General features: G+C 39.4%; 1 protein-coding gene across 1 annotated transcript in view; it reads right to left on the reverse strand.

The window, feature by feature from the left end:
- PCSK2 (proprotein convertase subtilisin/kexin type 2) overlaps window positions 1–19,506 on the reverse strand; it is a 98,801-nt gene that overhangs the window by 44,615 nt on the left and 34,680 nt on the right. The window contains exons 3-5 of the mRNA XM_041404409.1: window positions 5,581–5,694; window positions 4,049–4,157; window positions 1,969–2,006 (exon numbers count right to left, since the gene is read on the reverse strand). Of these exons, the coding sequence (XP_041260343.1) occupies window positions 1,969–2,006; window positions 4,049–4,157; window positions 5,581–5,694 (261 nt within the window). The remainder of the gene's footprint in view (window positions 1–1,968; window positions 2,007–4,048; window positions 4,158–5,580; window positions 5,695–19,506) is intronic.

Raw genomic sequence — 19,506 nt, forward strand, 5'->3', positions numbered from 1 at the left:
ACTCTGCTGTGGCTGGGCAAGGGAGGTGATGGCAGGTTTTAGCAGCAGGAGAAGGAATCAACCTTGTCCTTAACCAGCCACCTCTCAGACACAGTGCTGTGACAGCCTAGGACCATAGACCTCATGTGAAAAATTCTATTTTGGATTTTCAGTATTAAAGCCTGGAGGTCTTATCCCCTTCAAGATCTTTCAGATGGGATTTTTGCTGCTCCTTTAATGACTGTCTTACCAACCAGCCATTTGCTTCTGCATTTTGTATTAGCCAGCTGATCTTCTCTTTTCCCTCCACAGCCTGATCACTGCTACACTACAGAACCTCTCCTCACTTGGACAGTCACTCCTGCACAAATCTTTTCAGATCCTTGTTTCAAAGTCAGTCTCCTCAAAAGTCTTCCATGACTGCCATTAAAGGTTTGATGATCCTCTGTGCAGACAGCTTTTCTTTCCAATTTTCTTTCCAATATCCAAGGATCTTTTTCCAATATCCCTTAACTCTCAGATTTCTCTCCAGTTCCATTATTTCAGGATTTCTACCATCATATCTGTGCATTGCCCTTCTCTGTGTCACTGTCCACTAATTTCCACAATATTCACAACTGCCACTCTAAAACCAATATATTTCTGCTAAACCTGACAAATATTTATCCATCAAACACAAAATATTTTGGAATTAAAAGAGAAAACACTGTATTACAACAGAATCTAGTTTTGGTTTCTGGGCATGATCCTAAATTCACTGTTAACAACAGAACTCTTATATCAGGTATATTGGGCAGAATTTTTTCTTGTCTATTTGCAACATAATTTTTAGAAACAGAATGTGCCCACATACTTTGTCCACACTTGCTGCTGAAAAGTGAATATAGAGCATGTGCTTTGCCCACATCACATGCTACACTATACACAGAGCACAATTTCTGCAAAGAAAAAGGCTGCCTTTAAAAAAATTATTTATTTCTATCAATTTATGGGAACATCCTACTGAGTTATTTCTCTTGGGAGAGAATTCTGCAGTCAGGGCACAGGGTTTAATTAGCTGCTATTAAGCCAGTTCATAAGGAGTGAAACTGGATAATCTGCATTCTATGGTCAGCTGTTTCCCAAATGCCCACTCCAAAGCCTTCCATATCCATTTTCTATCTACCAAATGTGCTTTGCTTCTTGCAACACAAATAGGTTTTCATCCTGTGTGTGTCACTATGTTCCAAACTGCCCGTATGTAAAAATAACTGTCTTCCTTATTTTGGAGTTGTTCTATCCAAGTGGCTGATATTTTTTTCCAAAAGCTCCAGCACACCTTATTCCTCTTTTCATTTAATTATAATTGCAAACTAAACCACATTGCTGAGCTGAAGCAGCCTGGGCTTCCCTCAGGAAGGGACCTGAAGATAGGAGTGCTAGTGCCAATGGAGGGTTGGAGGGAGACGAAGAGTTAAGAAAGGAAGAACACTCTAGTCCAAAGGTCTGAATCCTGAGGTAGATTTGTGGAACAATCAACTTGCATAGCATGTACTGAGAATACACAATCTGCCCTGCACATGCTTTGAAACACTGGATCAAAACACCTGGTATAAAGGAATTAAACTGGTTTTGGAGGTTTCAAAGGCTAATACCTGCCTTGCCACAGCTCCATGGCCCTCCAAGTGATAGGGGCATTCTGCATCTTAATAGCAGGACTTAGAAAAAATTCACATGTTACTCATTTCTGTCCTAAATCCAATACTACAAGCTGCAGCTTATTTAATGTGACACAAGACTGTCATTCCTCCACAAAGAGCCTTGTCACATTTCCACTCCTTGCACAGGCAGCCCCATTTTCAGTCTGCTCCTTTCAATGGGAAATGTATGATCACTAAGATCAGGAGTCCAGCTGTACTGCTCTTCTACTCCCTATTTAAAATTTTGTAGCAGAGGGAATACAGTAATAAGAAAATCCACATCTTACAGAAAAGGTCAGCATGAACTTACGTAGTTTGATGCAAGATCTGGATGCAGATAATCAATTCCTGCAATAAGACAATGACAGAACAGAAACCAAAGGTTAAGAGTTTCAAAAAAGATTTTCTAATGATCACAGAACAAGATTCCTTTACAACCATAGGAGAATAATCATGGGGAATAATGCAACTGATTGAAGTGAAATTCCAGTTTTTAAATGTGGGCTTTTCAATAATTTATGTAAAAATCCAGATGCCATTTGAAAAAGTGAGCTGAATGACAAAGTTTATTGTTTTGTAGACTAGATCATATTTATTTATAAGGTTTAAATCACAACTTAGCTTTGTATGAGTTTTGTCATCTCAAGGCATACCAAAACTAATAAGATTAGTAAGCACTGGATCAGTACAGGATAGAAAAATGAGTATTTTTAACCACTGTAAACTAGAAAATTACCTAGAGTAGACTTGGGGTGATCACTAAGGCAAGCATTTCAGATTATTTGCATGAAAGAGAACTTTTAATATTGGATTAAACCATTTTAGCAAATATCTGTGTATAGGCTCCACATTTTGGTAGTGTGCTAAAGATTCTAACTGTGTAATACTCTTTCTATTGCAGGGCAATAGAATAATAGAATACTCATTCTACTGCATGGCATCTTTCTATACATGGCAAATGTACAAATCCCAGTGGATGGTGTAACAGAGGTGGCAGATCCACACTCAGCTGGGATAAGATGACCTATTACATAGACATTAAAACACACAAAACAATGACCACCAATCTCATGCTACATTTTCATCATCACCACTCTATCCTGTTTTTCCAACCACCTCCCCATTACATGCTCTATTTTATTTTCAAGGAGAATGCCATATCATCATTGTTTTTCTGATGGAAAGATTAATTCTCATTCTGTAGGGTCCTTAGCATTAGATTTGCCTTAGGAGACCCTTGTTACTGATCCAAATGGTAGATGGACAATAAAAATCTCTATGAAGAATCCTGTTATTCAGGCCATCTTTTTTTAGAGTTACCAGAAAGAAATTATAAGGCAAATTACTCCCTTCTCTGAAAGCTGTATATGATGGACCAGCAGTTTTATTGATGCAAAGCTCAAGCAGTTTGCCATCGTTCCCAGCACAGTCAGGCCTTGCTAATCTGAAAGCCAAGTCCTGCCTCTGTGAGATCTGTGAAATCATGACACAAGAGGTCATCTCTCAGATGAGATTGATCTTTCATCAATACATAAATCAGGTTGCTCCAGGCTTTATCCAACCTGGCCTTGAACACTGCCACAACCTCCCTTGGCAACCTGTTACAGTAGCTCACCACCCTCATAGCAAAGAATTTCTTCTTAATATCCAGATGTCTGAGTCTACTTTCTTACTTCCACAAAAACCTTGCCATAGGAGTAAGCAAGTGAGGAACTGAAATAAGTAAGGACAGATCCCGTTTGACTCTAGAAAACATATGTGGATACAGACATTTTATTTATTTTTAATTTTATTCAGCCCCTTTTATTAAAGGAAAACATTCAAAATTCATTCCAAAGGAGAGTGTTGAGAGGCTGCATGGAATTCCTTTACTTCAGCAAGAACCCATAAGTAGAAGAGCTGAAACTTCAACTGTACCTTTTATCTTCATCTTTCCTGATCTTAGTCTGAAGCTAGCAATATATCTACTATGCAGATCTTCACTGACATTCAGCACGAAAGTGTTTAATTATTTCCGCTATCAAGGATGACTTTGAAAATAATGTAATCCAAAAAACATTTTCTTAGGTATTTTTGGACAGCAATTTCCTCCTCCAGTCAGTGCCTACAGAAATCAAGGGGAGTTTCTCCTTAGGTTTAATGGCCATTACAGTGTGCCCTGAAAGACATCTGAATGATAATTGCAAACTATTTCTAATGCTCGGATATCCATTCCTCAGTACCCCTATCTTTGTATCATATTTTCCCTGAAGATGTCAAAGTATTTATAGAGGCTGGTAGTTTCACCACTACAAGCAATCAACTATTACTTTTTAATCTTTTTTTTTAACTTCAATTACATGAAAAAAGTCTACTTAAAAGTATTAAATTAGAACTCCGTCTTCACTTACCATCATCCATAATTCCTATGGTTACTCCCTTCCCTGTGTATCCCAGCTCCCATGCTTCAGCTACGTTAAGGTCAAGTCCAGGAGTCCCATCTGCTTGACCAGTGTTAATCTAATACATCAGTGAAAAAAAAAAAAAAGCTTTTTTTACTTGACTGACATATTTCCACAGCCACTGTTTTTTCCTTTATGTCTCTGCATGCATCTTTGGTACAGAAAATATATTCCATATGTTTTTGGAGTATGCATCTGTCCATAATCATATCTACTTCAATAACGCAGCTTTAAAAAAAACCAAACCCAACAACAACAAAACAAATCCCAAAAAAAACAAACACCACAAAAAAAAACCCAAACCAAACAAAAAACAAAAAAAACCCCACAACAACAACAAAAAACCTGAAAAAACCCAAAACTGGTAAAATTCAATTTTTTGTGGTTTATAAGATTTGGTTAAACATTGAATCTTTTGGACCCCAAAAAAGGATTTTTCCACTTAACATGTCAGCCAGTGGATCAATCCAGGAAAAATGTTAGAACAACTGATTTTTATGAGCAGGAAATACTTTTTCTTAAAAGTAGGGATCCACTGTATAGCTTCCTAATTTTTTCTTATTTTTATCACTGCAACATTTTGATTAACTACCAGAAAATAACTGAATTAATCCCCACTTTAGTTTATCGACTCTTCAAGGATAAAATCCCATCCATGCTAATGTGCCTCCAATTCATTTGAAACCTTTTGCCTCAGGAAAAAAAAACCAAACAACTGCAGCCATATTGGATGGATTAATGAAACATAAGAAATGGATTAAGAGGAAGAAAGATTACTCTTAAGCAAAAATACCTTTCTTAAGTTAACAAGGCAGTACTGCATTTACTGAGTATTTCATCATAAATATGTTGCAACAATAAAACAGACCAGAATTACTTTATAAATTTTTTAAATTAAAAAATCATTTCACTTCCAAGTAAAAATATAACTTTTCTTTCATGCCTAAAGACGTCTCACTCTAAAAATATGACACAGAAAAACTGAAACAATTAAGCAAAATATGAATTTCCTCTGACATTAGCTGAAGCCAAAATTCATCAGTTTTCAGCTGTTCTTTTTTTGACAAATTACATTCAAATTTCCATAAGAAAAGAAAAGCTTTAACTTTTGTTAGCAAATACTTTATAGTTTTTTGTTATAATTCCATAACAATATTTTACCTGGCAACAGCTCAAAGACATGATTCGTATGCAGTTCTAGGAGTCACACCAGCACACCATCAATGCCCACAGGACATCAATATAGTTCTCTTTCCAGCCTTCTAAGGAGCTTTCCATTGAATGAAATGAAATTTATCACTTGAAATGTGCTGGATCTTCCCAATAAAAAGGGGTACAATTAAAACCAACACAACAGAGCCTTGGATCCATTCCCAAGTCCTGCATTTGGAAAGAACTGTTGGAAAACACTGCAACTGCACAGCACGGCTTGAATGACAATTATTTAGTTATGATTACTGTGATTTTCTCTCAGAACTTACCAGGTACCACTGCTTTGTAAATAAAGGATCATTCATGTTGATGTCAATGTCATTGATGTCTCTATATCCTCGCTTCCTTCTGATGAAGCCCTCCTGTTGCACAGCTTTCCTCACCTGGAAGAGTTAATTTTTACATCTTTACCTCAGCATTCTTGACACACATAAAAAGCTTATTTTAGACTTGTTTTCATGAGTGATAAGGGTTATGAAAACACACTATTTGTGTTTGTGTCATTCATTTGCAACTTCTAAACCAGGGACTGATTCCATTCAGAATTTACAGAGGCAGAAAGCTCCAGGACTACTGCAACAGCTGTGAAGGGAAGAGACTCCCCCAGAGTGTTCTATCTGGAGAAAAAACTCATCTTGAACATGTTTTAGACACCAAACAATCAGCATAAGAGTGAGTCCCTCTCCAGGCATCATTATTATCACGAGTCCTCTTGTCACAGTTGTATTTTTCATCGCCATCAAAATAGAAGCTAAAATTATTTAACCGATTCCAAATATGTCACAGCTCCAAGCTGTAGACATTTGACAAAATGAGGAAGCAGGTCTCAACCTCACTTCTACTTTTTCAGATTTTTCTCCAGGGCATTATAAGATCATTAGATAACCTTTCCTGCCTGATAGGGAGGAACAATCTCATTATTTATGTCTCAATGTTATGCATGAGGTGAAGGATTCCTATAGGGGTTTCCTATGGAAGCCTATTCCTATTCCATGCTGGCAGCCTTGTCATTTTATTTTCATCTGAGAAATCTATCAAAACTCCCCTTTTTACAGTAGGACAGGACACTGCCAATGAAATTTTCTGGGAGAAAAAATCTGGTGTTGTGAGCTTTCATCATTTTCTGAGGCTCTCAAAAATGTCTCGTAAAATGATCTACTTTCAAGGATTAACCTTGCAATAAATAAGTGATAAATAAATATACTGGCAAGAAAAACTACATGGCAAAGAAGTCACTAAACTGACCACACTGGCTGAAGTATAGGATATGAAAATACAGGTTATAAAACACAAGTCATCACAGATTCCCAGAAATCCCTTTCTTTATGCACTGCAAATCCACAAGACATTTAAGGAAGCACTGTTGAATATAAGACAAGTTAAACATGCAAATATCTTTGGAGGCAGGAACTTCAAATGTCAGACCATAACCACCTTATTTGTACCCATGTAAAAAAGCCTTCCTAAAGGAGACCACTCAGTGGCTGCAGCTGGAGGTGTAATATGTAATAACACATTCATAGAAATTGCAAAAAGTGCTGTCAGCTTCGGCACACTCATTTTGCACTCTTTAGCCTAACCTGGTAACAAGATAGAGTGAAGAGTACTAACATTTAATTGTTAAAAAAAAAAAAAAAAAGGAAAAAAAGAAAAAAATCCAGCCTTCCTGATCAAAGAGGAACGATTAAAACCATTAAATACATGTTTAAGTGCAGCAAAAAGGAGTACAAGACCCCCTAACATTTACTTAGGTGTGTTCTTGAAAAGAATCCGTGGTTATTAAATAAATCTTATAACTCAGAGAACAACTTCTACATATGTGACTTTGGCATTTCAGATTAAAAATGTATACATATGAGTTACACTGCTGTGTCATAGCAACTTTGTGTATATTCAATCAGATCTTAGGACAGTTGAATCATTCTTGGAGGCATCTTTCTGTCTCAGTTAATTAAAGCATGAGCATAAAAGCCAGTGCTCAGTGAGGTGTCTGTGATAGAGGTGAAACTGGGATCTAACTGATGGGAGCTAAAACCTGTTTTCCTCCTAGCTCTGCTGTTTCACTATAACCCCGAAAACTCAATACCAATTCAGAGGGAACAGGATGGTGCACAGCATGGCCTGAAAAGGCAGGGTCAAAGGTTTCCAACAATACACTTGTATGAATTTTACCTCCTTAACTAAAGGCACAAAATGGTAAAATACTGAATTGGTTCTTTCATTTATACGTGTGCTCCCAATGCTTGTGCAGGTTCATTAAAAGTGGAACGGATTGAAAGTAAAGAAAATACCCAATATGAAATAACCTGGTAAGAGGACAGTGACTAAGCAGGATCCATACAAGGTGTACTTCATGACACCAAGTCGCTGTACACAGTAAAGAAAGGTATCAGCACAGCGTTTGACAGCTCTAACACAAAGCTCAGTGATGCCATGGAGACAGAGCAACACGTGTCACTCTGCCTCCCCCCTCCCAGCCTCACCCCTGCCTCTCTGCTTGCCACTGCACACCCTGAGCTGTCACCAGAGAACATAATTAGGAACAGAAGACAAGCCTCATGCAGAGGGATGCCAGATAAAAAGATTTCAGGCGTTTGTGCTCCCATGTAAGCTTGCTGGCTCTGCAGGACCTGCCTGCATTAGGGTACTGAATTAGGATTAAACACAAAAGGACTTCTACTAATTAAAAAGCAATGCTGGGGAGCCCTGGCTTGTCTTTTAAGACAACGGAGAGGAAGAGAGGGAGCAATGTGCAGAAACAGCACAGGGTGTTTTCCCTCTTCAGCATCACCTCATTTGTCTGATTTGTTCCATCTTCACAATACAACATAGTGTATTTTCTGTATAACATTATAATTTCCTGAGACAAGGAAATACACCCCTCAAAGAGGCATAATCTTCACTGAACTGAAACCACTCTGCAGGCTGTTTTCTGAATGTTTCACTTAGAGAAAGGGCATACAGGATGTCACCATCCATACACAGAACAGTCTCAGAAATTCTGGGACCTTTTTTCACCACAAAAACCAAGTGGGTTTCCTCATATTTGCAAATGACAGTAAGTCATACAATTGAATCTGGAAAAGATCAGGCATTTTTGTGAAAAGAAGAGTTCAAATTTTTGGAAAAGGTCTTGGTAGCTTTTTCCATGAGCTACAAATTGCCTTAGTCAGCTGCCTTGCAGTGTGATCTCAACCAGCACAAGGTAAGAATTTGCCTTTTTCCTCACAAAGACATGTTTAGAAAGCAATGAGCCCAAGAACAGGTAACATTCATGTATTCCAGAAAAAAAAGATCCCAAAAGAACAAACTTGGAAAATGATAATGCAAATCCAGTGATCTCGGTGGAAAACTGCCCATTTAGGGCTGCACACAGCTGACACAGCAAAATCCTCGTCTTCTTGCCAGCTGGGTACCTACGTTAGAAAAACACACTGTTTTTTCCCAAGAAGGAAATTTCTGCTTTCATATCTAGTCTAGATCAGGAGAGGGACTGCATCTCATTCTACTTCAGAAGGAAGAGTAGGCCTCCCCAAAGGCATTAAGTACCACATCAAGGTTTCAAAAACATGTGCAAGAGAGAACACGTCTGCATGTCCAACAGTAGAAAAGTCCTGGGAAACATTTTCATCTTGTAACATCCATAATCCCATCAGCTTGTGTGACATTCAGACCTGGAACCCAGCCCTCAATCCGATGCACAATGCAACCTCACATCAGCTTTTAAGTCCTTGTTTCTCTAAATGAAGCAGGAACAGCAGCATTCATAGGACTCAGGCTTCTGATAACAGTCACTAAATGATTCAAGCCTGTGAGGTATATTTATTAGAACCTAGTGAAACAACATTTTCTTACAAAAATAGCATGAATTTTACCATCTCAAAATTAGGCTTATTTATCTACAATAACAGCCTTTAGTTTATTTCATTCTTAAGTAATGTCTTCCTTTTTCATTAGAATACAAGTTTAAGTACAGATCAGAACCTGAGCAACTACTTTATTAGCATAGAACTAAATTATGAAAAAGTTACTACTAGCTGTGTTGCAAGCAGAATGAAGGTCATGTATCAAAGGTAGTCCATGGATGGCTTTCTTTACAAGGAAAAAAAGGTTTCAAGTATTGATTTTTACTGTACTTTTTCTTATGCATGGTGCATACAGTCACTTGGATGATAATAAACCAGCAGGATACTGGATGCAAAACCGATTAGAAAATAATCAATTGACTGCAGTACTGCTCTGGAAGGGCCAGGAACTGCAGCACTCTACTATGCTCTCTGCTCCCATGAATGCCAAGACAATCAGCTCCTCATTTCAAAGGAACAGGGTTAATTGCACCGATGAGATCCTGCAGTTAAATGACTCTGTTATATTGAGCATAAATGACAGACTTGCTAAATTATACCAGTGGGTGTAAGAAAGTGGAACAGTACCCACAACTTGAACCTCAAATATCAAGAACTTCAAAAGAGCAGAATCTGAACCAAATACCAGAGGAAGAAGGCAGTCCCAACTGATGACATTGAATAGGCATGTTGGGGCGTTTAAAAACCAACAAGCACATAGCAGCAAGCTGATCAATCAATGGAAGTAATAGTTCTTTTTTCTCTAAAGCCTCAAGGTTAATACAGGTCTGTTCCTGAAAGTGAAGTAAGAAGTGGAAACCGATAGCCGGTAGTTTTGAAGAAGTCAGGCTGGTGGTTGGACTCAGGCCCTATAAACTGTACTGAAGATCAACATCCCTTGAAGGTGGTTTGGGACAGTGTGTCCAGATGCACAAAGGCATCACCAAACAAAACAGCTTCAGATAGTGGAAGGCTGTACTGACTGTTGGTAGCATTAATTTCTCATATCCAAGGAAATATGGTGGCAACAAAAGAGAGAGACAGAAAAGTTCAATTGAGCCAGTGATCAGCACATCCAATGTGTTGGAAAACACACCAGTTTAAAAATTTTTGAATAACTTTACTCAAGGGGTTCTGTTTGCCTATCACTGGGGAAAAAGAATTTTAAGTTTCTTTCTAGGGGATTTTTCCTCTAGGTGAGGTCTGATGAATTTAAGATCTCAACAGACTGGGAATAGCCCAAAAGATAAAGAACCACCAGTGGCCATCTACGAACATCTACCCCAGACTCTGCCTCTGGTAGAGTTGGAGACATCTCCTCCAGAAAAGACCGGTAAGAAAATCAAGGAATGAAGATCTACTTAATATCAGAAGCAAAGAAATACGGATCCAATAGGACACCAAGTACTAAGAACTACACAACTTTAGACCAATGAACACTGACACAATTGGTTTTTATGAGATTTGACTGTATAAAAGATCTGAAAAATCTAGTAAAGACTATGTGTCATGGAATGATTCTCTCTGCACACTCAGGCTATGCATGGGTAAGATTTCTATGATACATCTTGGCCAGATAATAAAGTAATTGACTCTCTAACATTAAAATTGTTGTTAGAGGGTTTTTGTTTTCCTCGCAGTTTTGGTGACAAACCTTTTAGAAAGTTATGAGAATGGGACAGCATGTACACACAGGAGCTTTTAGGGGTATTATCCATAAATTACATCCCTCTGCTACTAAAGCCAATACAGAGTTACTGAGTGCATATTTTTCACCTCTGATTTCTAAATTTACTTAGACAAAGACGTTTAATTTTTCTGTATCATGGGAGGTGCATATATTAGAGAAATACAATGTCAGAGACGACCACCCATCTCACATTCTACATTTTTGTTAAAGCTACAAAGTAACCCATTTTTGTGCGACTCTCCACTACAAAATGACAGTAATAACATTGAAGCTACTCACTAGCAAAAAGAAAGTACAGATCTACTCAGACTGCAACAAGTCAGATGAATAAAGCAAAACTGAATCACTTTTAAAAGGCACTGAGGACAGCTCATTTCTATAAATGAAGTGATAACTAGGGGAGCAGTTTGCAGCAGCTGCTCATGAGATGGACTCAGGCTGGAAGTTTGTGGAGAACTGTCTCCGCTGGGAGGGTGCCCACAGTGGCATGGGGAAAAAACTCCTCCCTGAGCAACCAAAGAAACCAGGTGATGAACTGACCATAACTGACCATTCCCTGTTGCTCGCACTGCTTGAATAGGAGGCAGAGCTGGGAAGGAGGGAGAGGTGGGGGGAAGATGCTCTTAAGGGTTCATAATCCTGCTCTGATTTGGTTAGAGTACCAAATTCAACTCCTGTCTCTACCTACAGCCTGCATTGCTCAAGATGTTTGATGAGTGATCTCTCCCAGTCCATATCTCAACACAGGAACCCTCCTATGTTATATTTTCTCTCCTCTGTCTAGCTCCGGAGAGGAGTGAGAGGCTTTGGCACGTACCTGGCATCTGACCAGGGTCAACCCATCACACACAGCAATGCAGAAAATTGGTGCCTTTTCTGTGACAGAGTTGGTTCCATCTACTCAATTTTGAAGTTTCTGAGCCAGTTTTGTGGCCCAGAAAGCACAAGCAGGGATATCAGGGGGCTTGTGAGTGTCACTGACCTTCCAATCCTTACTAATAAAATGAGAACTGCTCCTCTCAAGCAAGCTAATGACTTTCAAAGGCTCTCATGGATCTCTCCATACCTAGCAACAAGACACTGTTGCTAAACGTAGGTGTTTCTGGAGAATTATTCCTAGCAACTTCTCCAAGTGTCTCCCCAGCTGTATCCTGGGGACTGTTTTGTACAGGGACTTACCCTATAGCAAAAACATAGCAGCTGTTACAGCATAAATCCTGTGTTAGAGCACAAATCTCTAGAAATTTGGAAGACTACCAACAGAACTTTCCCTACCACTTCTAAGCAAAGGACACATGAATAATTTTTCATTTTTTTTCAATTTCAAATATTTCCTTAAAGGAAAAATGCATATCTTTCCATAAAATACTTGTATCACTCTTTATGTATTTTTAAATGGTTATTTTCTTAATGATGAGCACAGACAACATGAGAATGGCTTTGATTTACAGGAAAAGTAACATTCCCTGTAAAATAGTTATTTTTCATTGTTTTTAGCTATACCTCTACCTTGCTTTTACTTTTTTGTTACTAGTTGAAACAATGTCACTGGATATCAAGGCCCTCCTGGGTATTTTTATTATCACACTTGGATGTTCTGGACCAGTTCTAGTTTTACCCTTTCTGTAACCAGCCCCATTTGCCATCCCAAACATGTCTAAGCTTACACAGATCATCAGCAGATACGTAAATATCCCCACAGTGATCCCTCTTGGCATGTCTCCTCATTTTTATTTGACTCCAGCTTATGTTCCTTGAATTTCTTCTCTGTCCATCTAAACTTGGTATTGCAATGTGTCACATTTGTGGGTGAAGAAAATAGGAACAAAAACCTGTACAATAAACTGTACAATAAACTCTAACAAAAGACTTACTGATTGCATTCTGCATTAAGACCTGGCATAGCTGGGACTGCTCATTAACTTCTCTGCAAAAATCACAGAAAATCCTAACACTAGAGGTACAGCCATTTAGGAAACCACCCCAGAAGTTCATCATCAATCAGACAATAATAAAACATGAAGTTGAACAGCCTGAGTTCAAAGGTTTCATACAGGTAAATAACCTTTCCTGATGAAAACACAACTTAAAGGACTCCAGTTTCAACCAAGTTCATATTTTTTTAAAAAAAGAATACACAAAAACTACCATCCTTTTGCCTTTTTTTGTTATCTTTTGTTTTCCTGATATTAGTTCAGTTCTTGGTAAATAAGGAGCTTTTGAAAATAAAAGAAGGGGAAAGGAAATCAATATTTTTGTCCATTTAGCAGGCCTCTCACAGTTCAGTGACATTCAGGATACAGAGAGTAAAGAGACAAGGAATCAATGTGTAAGAGGAGACTGCAGATCATATTCAACCTGCTCAGCTAAGCAATCAATAGCTCCTCCAGCTTCTACTTTGAAATGCAAGTGAGCTGGTCAAGCTGCAATGTAAAATCAATGCTGAGTATGGATGGTCTACAACGGAAAATGCCAGTTTGGTAAAACAGAAATTTTCATGGGATCATGCCCTCTTTGACAAGATTTTTTTTTTGCCCTGGGGTAGAATTTATTAAGGGGAAACACTGAGACAGAGGAAAAAGCCCTGTATATCTTGATATTCTGTGCACTGCCTCAAGAGCAAGCAAACTGGTTCCCACCTCTACTTTCTCTTCAGCTGGGCAGGAGGGGCATATCAGGATCCACACTACCACAGGTTCTGGCTATTCTCAGGTATGTGTTTCAAATTTTTTTTCCACTGCTTAGACGAGCCAGCATGAGAGCAAGAACATTTCTGAAATCTTAAGAAGTTTCCAAAGGAATGAAAGACTTCTTCTTATTCTACATAATACCAAAAAAAAGACAAAGTACATATCTTTTCTTCCATGTCTTCTTGCAAGATAGCAGAACAGTCACTTCAGTTACAAAATCAAAGACCTCTGTAAGAAAGAAATGTCCTGGAGTTTGGCTATAACTACACATTAGTCTTTCCAGTAGACATGCAGAGACTGCAAACCACAGGGACGCTTTATCAGCAGCTTAGCGGTAAATTTTGCACTTTGCTGTCTCACCAGTTAGATGGGTCAAAGAAACAATCAGCCTTTCCAAATCAATCAGAATAATCACCCCTCAGTGTGGGTATAAACAGCATGCCTGGTGGCAGAAAATAAAATAGGGCCTTTTGTATATAGGTCATTATCAACTGCAAATCCTACCTAGCTGCAAAATTAGGAGAACTGTGACTTGCAGAAACTTTACCTGATATTCCTTTGTCAAGTGCTGCAGATATGACTTTCTTAAAACATTATGCTTGCAACAAAACCAAACCTACCTTTTTCTTCTTCTTTCTCAACAGAAAAAAGTCTTTTTGTAGAGTGATTTTTACTTATTACAAAGAACACCATCAATCTTTGAAGTGATAACCAGAGTCGGTCTAAGTTAAATTTACCTCTCTGTGGTATAAAAAAGGTTTTAGCTTAAATGGGAATCAGGCCCAGATCACATTTAAGATTGCAAACCTTTTGGCTGTGTCTGTGCAAAGAAGAGAGATGCTCATATGATGCTGAATCTTCTAATTTAATTATTCTCTCTGTCATCACTTGTAACTTTGGACCATTTCTTATACCCCAAGGCAGTCATCCAGCAATGGATTCCCTCCTACTCCACAACTCACTGGTCCTATGAGGAGATATATACTACACAATCCACCTTTATATAACCTCCTTTTTAGTGATTCCCTTAGTACAGTAGCTGCTTCCACACAAGCAATGAATATCTGATATATCCCAAGAGAACAGAAGTGCTCACAGGCTAAAGATTTCTCCAACTCTGTTGATTTTAAGTTAATTTATTTCACAAAGCAAGTCTTCAGATATGTGGGAACTGTGAGAAAATACCACTTGGAGAAAAATCAGCTGAATTTGGTTTTTATGGGAAGAACTAAAAGGTAAAGTTATTCTTTTTGTTGACATGTCCCCTGGACTCACTCTAACACAGAAGAGACTTGTAAATGTGTGAATATTTGTGCTAATGCCCAGACACATTTGGAGTCATAAAGCACCACTGGTAGCAGCTTCACCTCTAACTTCATGTATTTTCTTTGTAAAGATGTAAATTTGTTTTATAGACATTAAGTTTCAGTGTATTCCATATGGACAGATTAGAAGGGCTCTGCAATACATCTGTGGAGGTAAAGTTTAGGGAAACTGAGTCAGCAGCATGAAGTCTTAAACTAAGTCTGCAGCATATGCTGAAAATACACCCCCTGGTCACCAAAGTGATTCTGCAATTAAAAGCCAGCTTCTGACCTTTGCTATAACTCATCATACTTCCACTTCATTCTCCACAGCCTCCTTCCCACTCAAATTTCATCTAAATAGCTCATCACTCACCTTAGACCATCTGCTTGGAAAATGATAATATATATTTTCTCACGGAATTACTGGCACACATTACCCTTGTTTCCATGTTACAGGAAACACACCCTAATGTCTCACTCATTGAAGAGCTGCCTGTTGCCCTGTCCTTTATGTCATTTGTTTTGCTCTTCATCTGTATTCCACTTCTAAACTGCTTCTGAGTCAAAAACCCAGACACTTTTATACAGCTGACCCCTAAATGGAATAACAGCACTCAGTCATGGTAACCACAGCAGGACCTGTAGGCGGCTTCCCTTGTGCCTGGAGCTTAGAGTAAAAGTTTACTTCAGCTTCCTCTGCTCCTTCTGAGAGCTGGGCCCCACTGGATCCAGAGGCAGCAAAATTGTTTCCAGAATCTCTGCTGAAGAGCAGCTTCCAGAATAAAAATGGGATCACAGCCCTGGGAGGGAAGGCAGGCAGACTAGTGTCAGTGATGCTGTCCAACATGCAGTGCATGAACTAAGCTGAAAACCAATCTTACCTAAATTAATTTAAGAAAGCCTGAATTAAAAGAATTATTTAAAACTAGCTGTCGGTCCTCAAACCTGGAGACAGGAGGTGACAGTGAAGTAAAAGCTGGCTCCACTGTGTAGAATCCAGGCTTTCTCAAAATTGGTTTCAGAAAGCACACCAAGTGCCTTCTGATTGGATTTTCCTGGCTGCAACCCTCAGAGTGCCCTGAAGAATGTAATTATTCTCTTTTGTAACCTCTTCTGCACTGCCACTGCTTAATACAATTTTTCTTTTCCCTGCTTTTCCTGCTCTGTGATCAAATGATGCAGTTTGAAGCTGAGAAGAGCTACTTTGGCTACCATGAAAGGGAGCGCCTCTGCACAGACAGGACACCACAGCCAGCCACACAGCTCTCTTCCAGCAGCTCCAGGTCCCTGCCCTGGTTCTGGTCCTCACTGCCCCATGCTGACAGACTGCTAGGAGGGATTACAGCCCACTGCTGTCAACACCTCCCAACCAGGTGGTAATGCCAACTGCAGAAGATCCATTTAGCTTTAATAAAGCACAAAGACTATTTTTACAAAGCTGCCTGCCTGGAGTGATATAGCGACAGTCACCAAAGAAGTTTAAGCTTTTTCTAGTATTTAAAACCTGCAATGCTTAAACGTCAATGTTCACATGAGTGGTAGTGACATACTAGTGAGCCTTTCTTGACCATCTCTAACACCTTCAGAGCTCTGCTGCTATTGCAGTGGAAACGAGATAAAAAACTGCAAACCACTGATTTTCCTGAAGTCCTGTCTAGTGGATAGTACATGGGCTGCACAACATCTTCTCTGAGGAAATTTCATAACTGGAAGCCAGACACAAAACAGAAGCCAGGCAGTCTTTTGACAGAGGGAAAACTGCAATTATGCTGCTGCTGACATTCACACATCTGCTCATGCAACCAAAAGCAGAGCAGTTGCTCACAGCTACTTAATTACCATAATACACATGACAGAAAAGACATAGGAGCTTGCTTCCATCACTGCCTTTCCCAGCCAAGTAGGAAGCTACTGATGATTTATATTGATTGAGCTGTGCAGGTTGCAATTTCAGTGCCTAGATTCAGAGGTTTATGGATCCCCATCACCAACCACATTAATAAAATAAGCAGAGGTTTATGTATCACTGCTGTACAGCACTGGGTTAGTAGAGTATAGCTGCCAGGGACAGGCCATCTGCCACACAGAAAGCATCAAAACAGAATTTCTAGAGAACAATTTCTGTAATAAGAGGAAAGGTGGGAAAAAAGGACAAGTAAGGGATTGGCTTACAAAAAGCAAAGAAACAGCCAGAATCCTTCTGTTCTGGCCTTTATCCAAACTAGTTTTTGTTTCGATATTTTAAGAGGACTGTGCTTGACCCTTGTCAAAACATGTACATCAGAATCCTGTCTTTTAATTGTCAAATGTTCTCTTTCAGTTGCAGCTGATGCCTCCGATTTTAGGTTTTGTATTGTTCAGATTCTGTGTTGCTTTCATGTGTGGGTCCGCCTTCATACTAGGGATGGTAAGCTCTCTTCACAGAGTACGTAGACAAAACAATTCCTTCTCTAACTGGGGACCAAGGACAACTGATCCAGATCTTAGGCCCAAGAGCATAAACAACATGGACTGAAGAGAGAAAAACAAGAAGGATGGGACTTCATGGGCTAAAGCGGTAATTAGACAAAACGTATAAAAGTGTGAGACCCTGTGACTGGTCATCCATTTTGTGACCATTTTTGGGTTCATCTTGGGTGTAGCCCTCCCTGGGCTCTTACACTGTCCAAGATGTATCCATTGAGGCCTTTAAAAAATCCCTACTTTAGCTCAATCTAGTCTCTGTTCTGGGTCAGCCTTCATAAGGCATCACAGCCTTGGAGCCTGCAGAGTGCAATTGCAGGACTTGCTGGTGGCCAGCACCAAGGCAGGGATATCCACATCAGAGCGCTTTTCCCACCTCATCCCAGAACCTGGCTGCTATCAATTGGCAGAACAGTACCATTCTGGGCCTGAACTCCTGAACTGTCCAGTGCTCAGCCTGAGCAGCACACTGAACCCATATGCCTCCAGCAAAAGCTTACAGATCTTTTCTTGACAAGAGAGGCACCAGACGATGAATGACTTGGCAAAGGGATCACATCCCATAGGAAACTGTAGGCAGGAGAGCCAACACAGTGCAGTGGTGAGGACAGACAGAGCTGGCCCAAGCGTAACAGAGTCCACAGAGAGGGAAAAACCCATGAAATTAAGACAAGCATTAATATGCTCAGAGTTCATCCCAGAGGAAACTCTTCTCAGTGACAACACTGAGGCAGCACAAGGTATACCCATCCCTGGAAGAGTTCAAGGCCAGGCTGGATGGGGCTTTGAGCAACCTGATCTTCTGGAAGGTGTTACTACCCAGCAAGGGGGCTGGAACTAGATGGTCTTTAAGGTCCCTTCCAACCCAAACCATTCCTTGATACTAAAACACAGAAATGTGGTCTGAATAATCTTCATAGGTTTTCTCAACACCCACTTCAGCAGAGAGGCTTTTTACATCCTTGCCCATGTTTTCCAGCAGCCTGTCCTACAGACTGCTGGCCAAGCCCCTTTCTAAAGAGTATCTGCAGAATTAATTTTTTTTTCAAAAATCTTGGAGGCAAAGGGGTTTCTGCCTTGATTTAAAGGGATCAGGTAATCCAAGTAATTTGGAGTTGTCATAAGCCCCTCTATTTATCCACTGTCTAGAGCAATGAAAAATGGTTCCTGAAGAACACAAAACTCATTATTAATTGCCGTTGCATGTGCACCAGCAGGGATTTTGGTACCAGAATTTTTCCTAGTTCCCACTGGGTTAGAGCAGAGGCTGGTTTAAATGAAGTGATAAAATTGTCATCCTGCTGAAAATTCTATGAACCATTGTTGCTTTTTTTGGCCAGGAATGAGGAAGTATCTTTTCAGTTCAGTTATTAGCATAAAATAATTAGACTTCAGGGTATATTTTGCTCCCAGTGCACATACATAACTTGCATTAATATTAATAGGGACTTCTCTATTCACGCTCATTGAAAGGAGCCCATACCTCAAAGGACTGAGAAAAGCAAAAGCATATTTAGGGTTTAGTCTATCACTGAAGATTTCCACAGACTCCTGTAAACTGCTGTCTTCGTTGTATACTTCTTTCTCTTCCTAGTTTATTTCCAATTAGACAAATATTTAGCAGATCATGGAAGAACATCATTTGCTCAGGATTCCCACTGCAGGCAATCAAAACTGTGCATGCAAATTCTATGGAAATTACTCTGTTCAGACTTTGAAACCAAATTCATGTTATGGTTTCCACAGAATAAAAATTTAACAGAAAAGCTTCCCTCATGAAAATGTATTTCTTTCATATGAGAAGTGAAGAATCTCTGATTAATACTAACAGTACCTGCAGCACATGCATTTAGGGGTTCTTCACATTTCCAAAAAGCCAGAATTAATTTGTGTTATGGCAAGCACTCAAGATGTATCTTCCCAGAGCAACAAAAGGGAGATTTGGGAAAATAAACTACTACAGCAGAGGGATTCGCTTCATGGCAACTTGAAGAGATGCCTAGACTGGCACCAGGATAGAAAGTCCTGTGTGTCTTGGACCTGAAGAAATGTAAAACATCCAGTGCTAAATGGCAGAATCACAGACATGGCAAGTCGTCACCAATGCAACGACATCAGAGGTGATGTCCTTTGTTCTGGGCCTTTCCTTTAAGGGCAAGGTGAGCTGTACCTATAAACGACCATCACCAAATAAAAATTA

The sequence above is a fragment of the Onychostruthus taczanowskii genome, unplaced genomic scaffold, assembly GCF_017590055.1.
Source record: "Onychostruthus taczanowskii isolate IOZ18803 unplaced genomic scaffold, ASM1759005v1 scaffold21, whole genome shotgun sequence".
Classification (NCBI taxonomy): Eukaryota; Metazoa; Chordata; class Aves; order Passeriformes; family Passeridae; genus Onychostruthus; species Onychostruthus taczanowskii.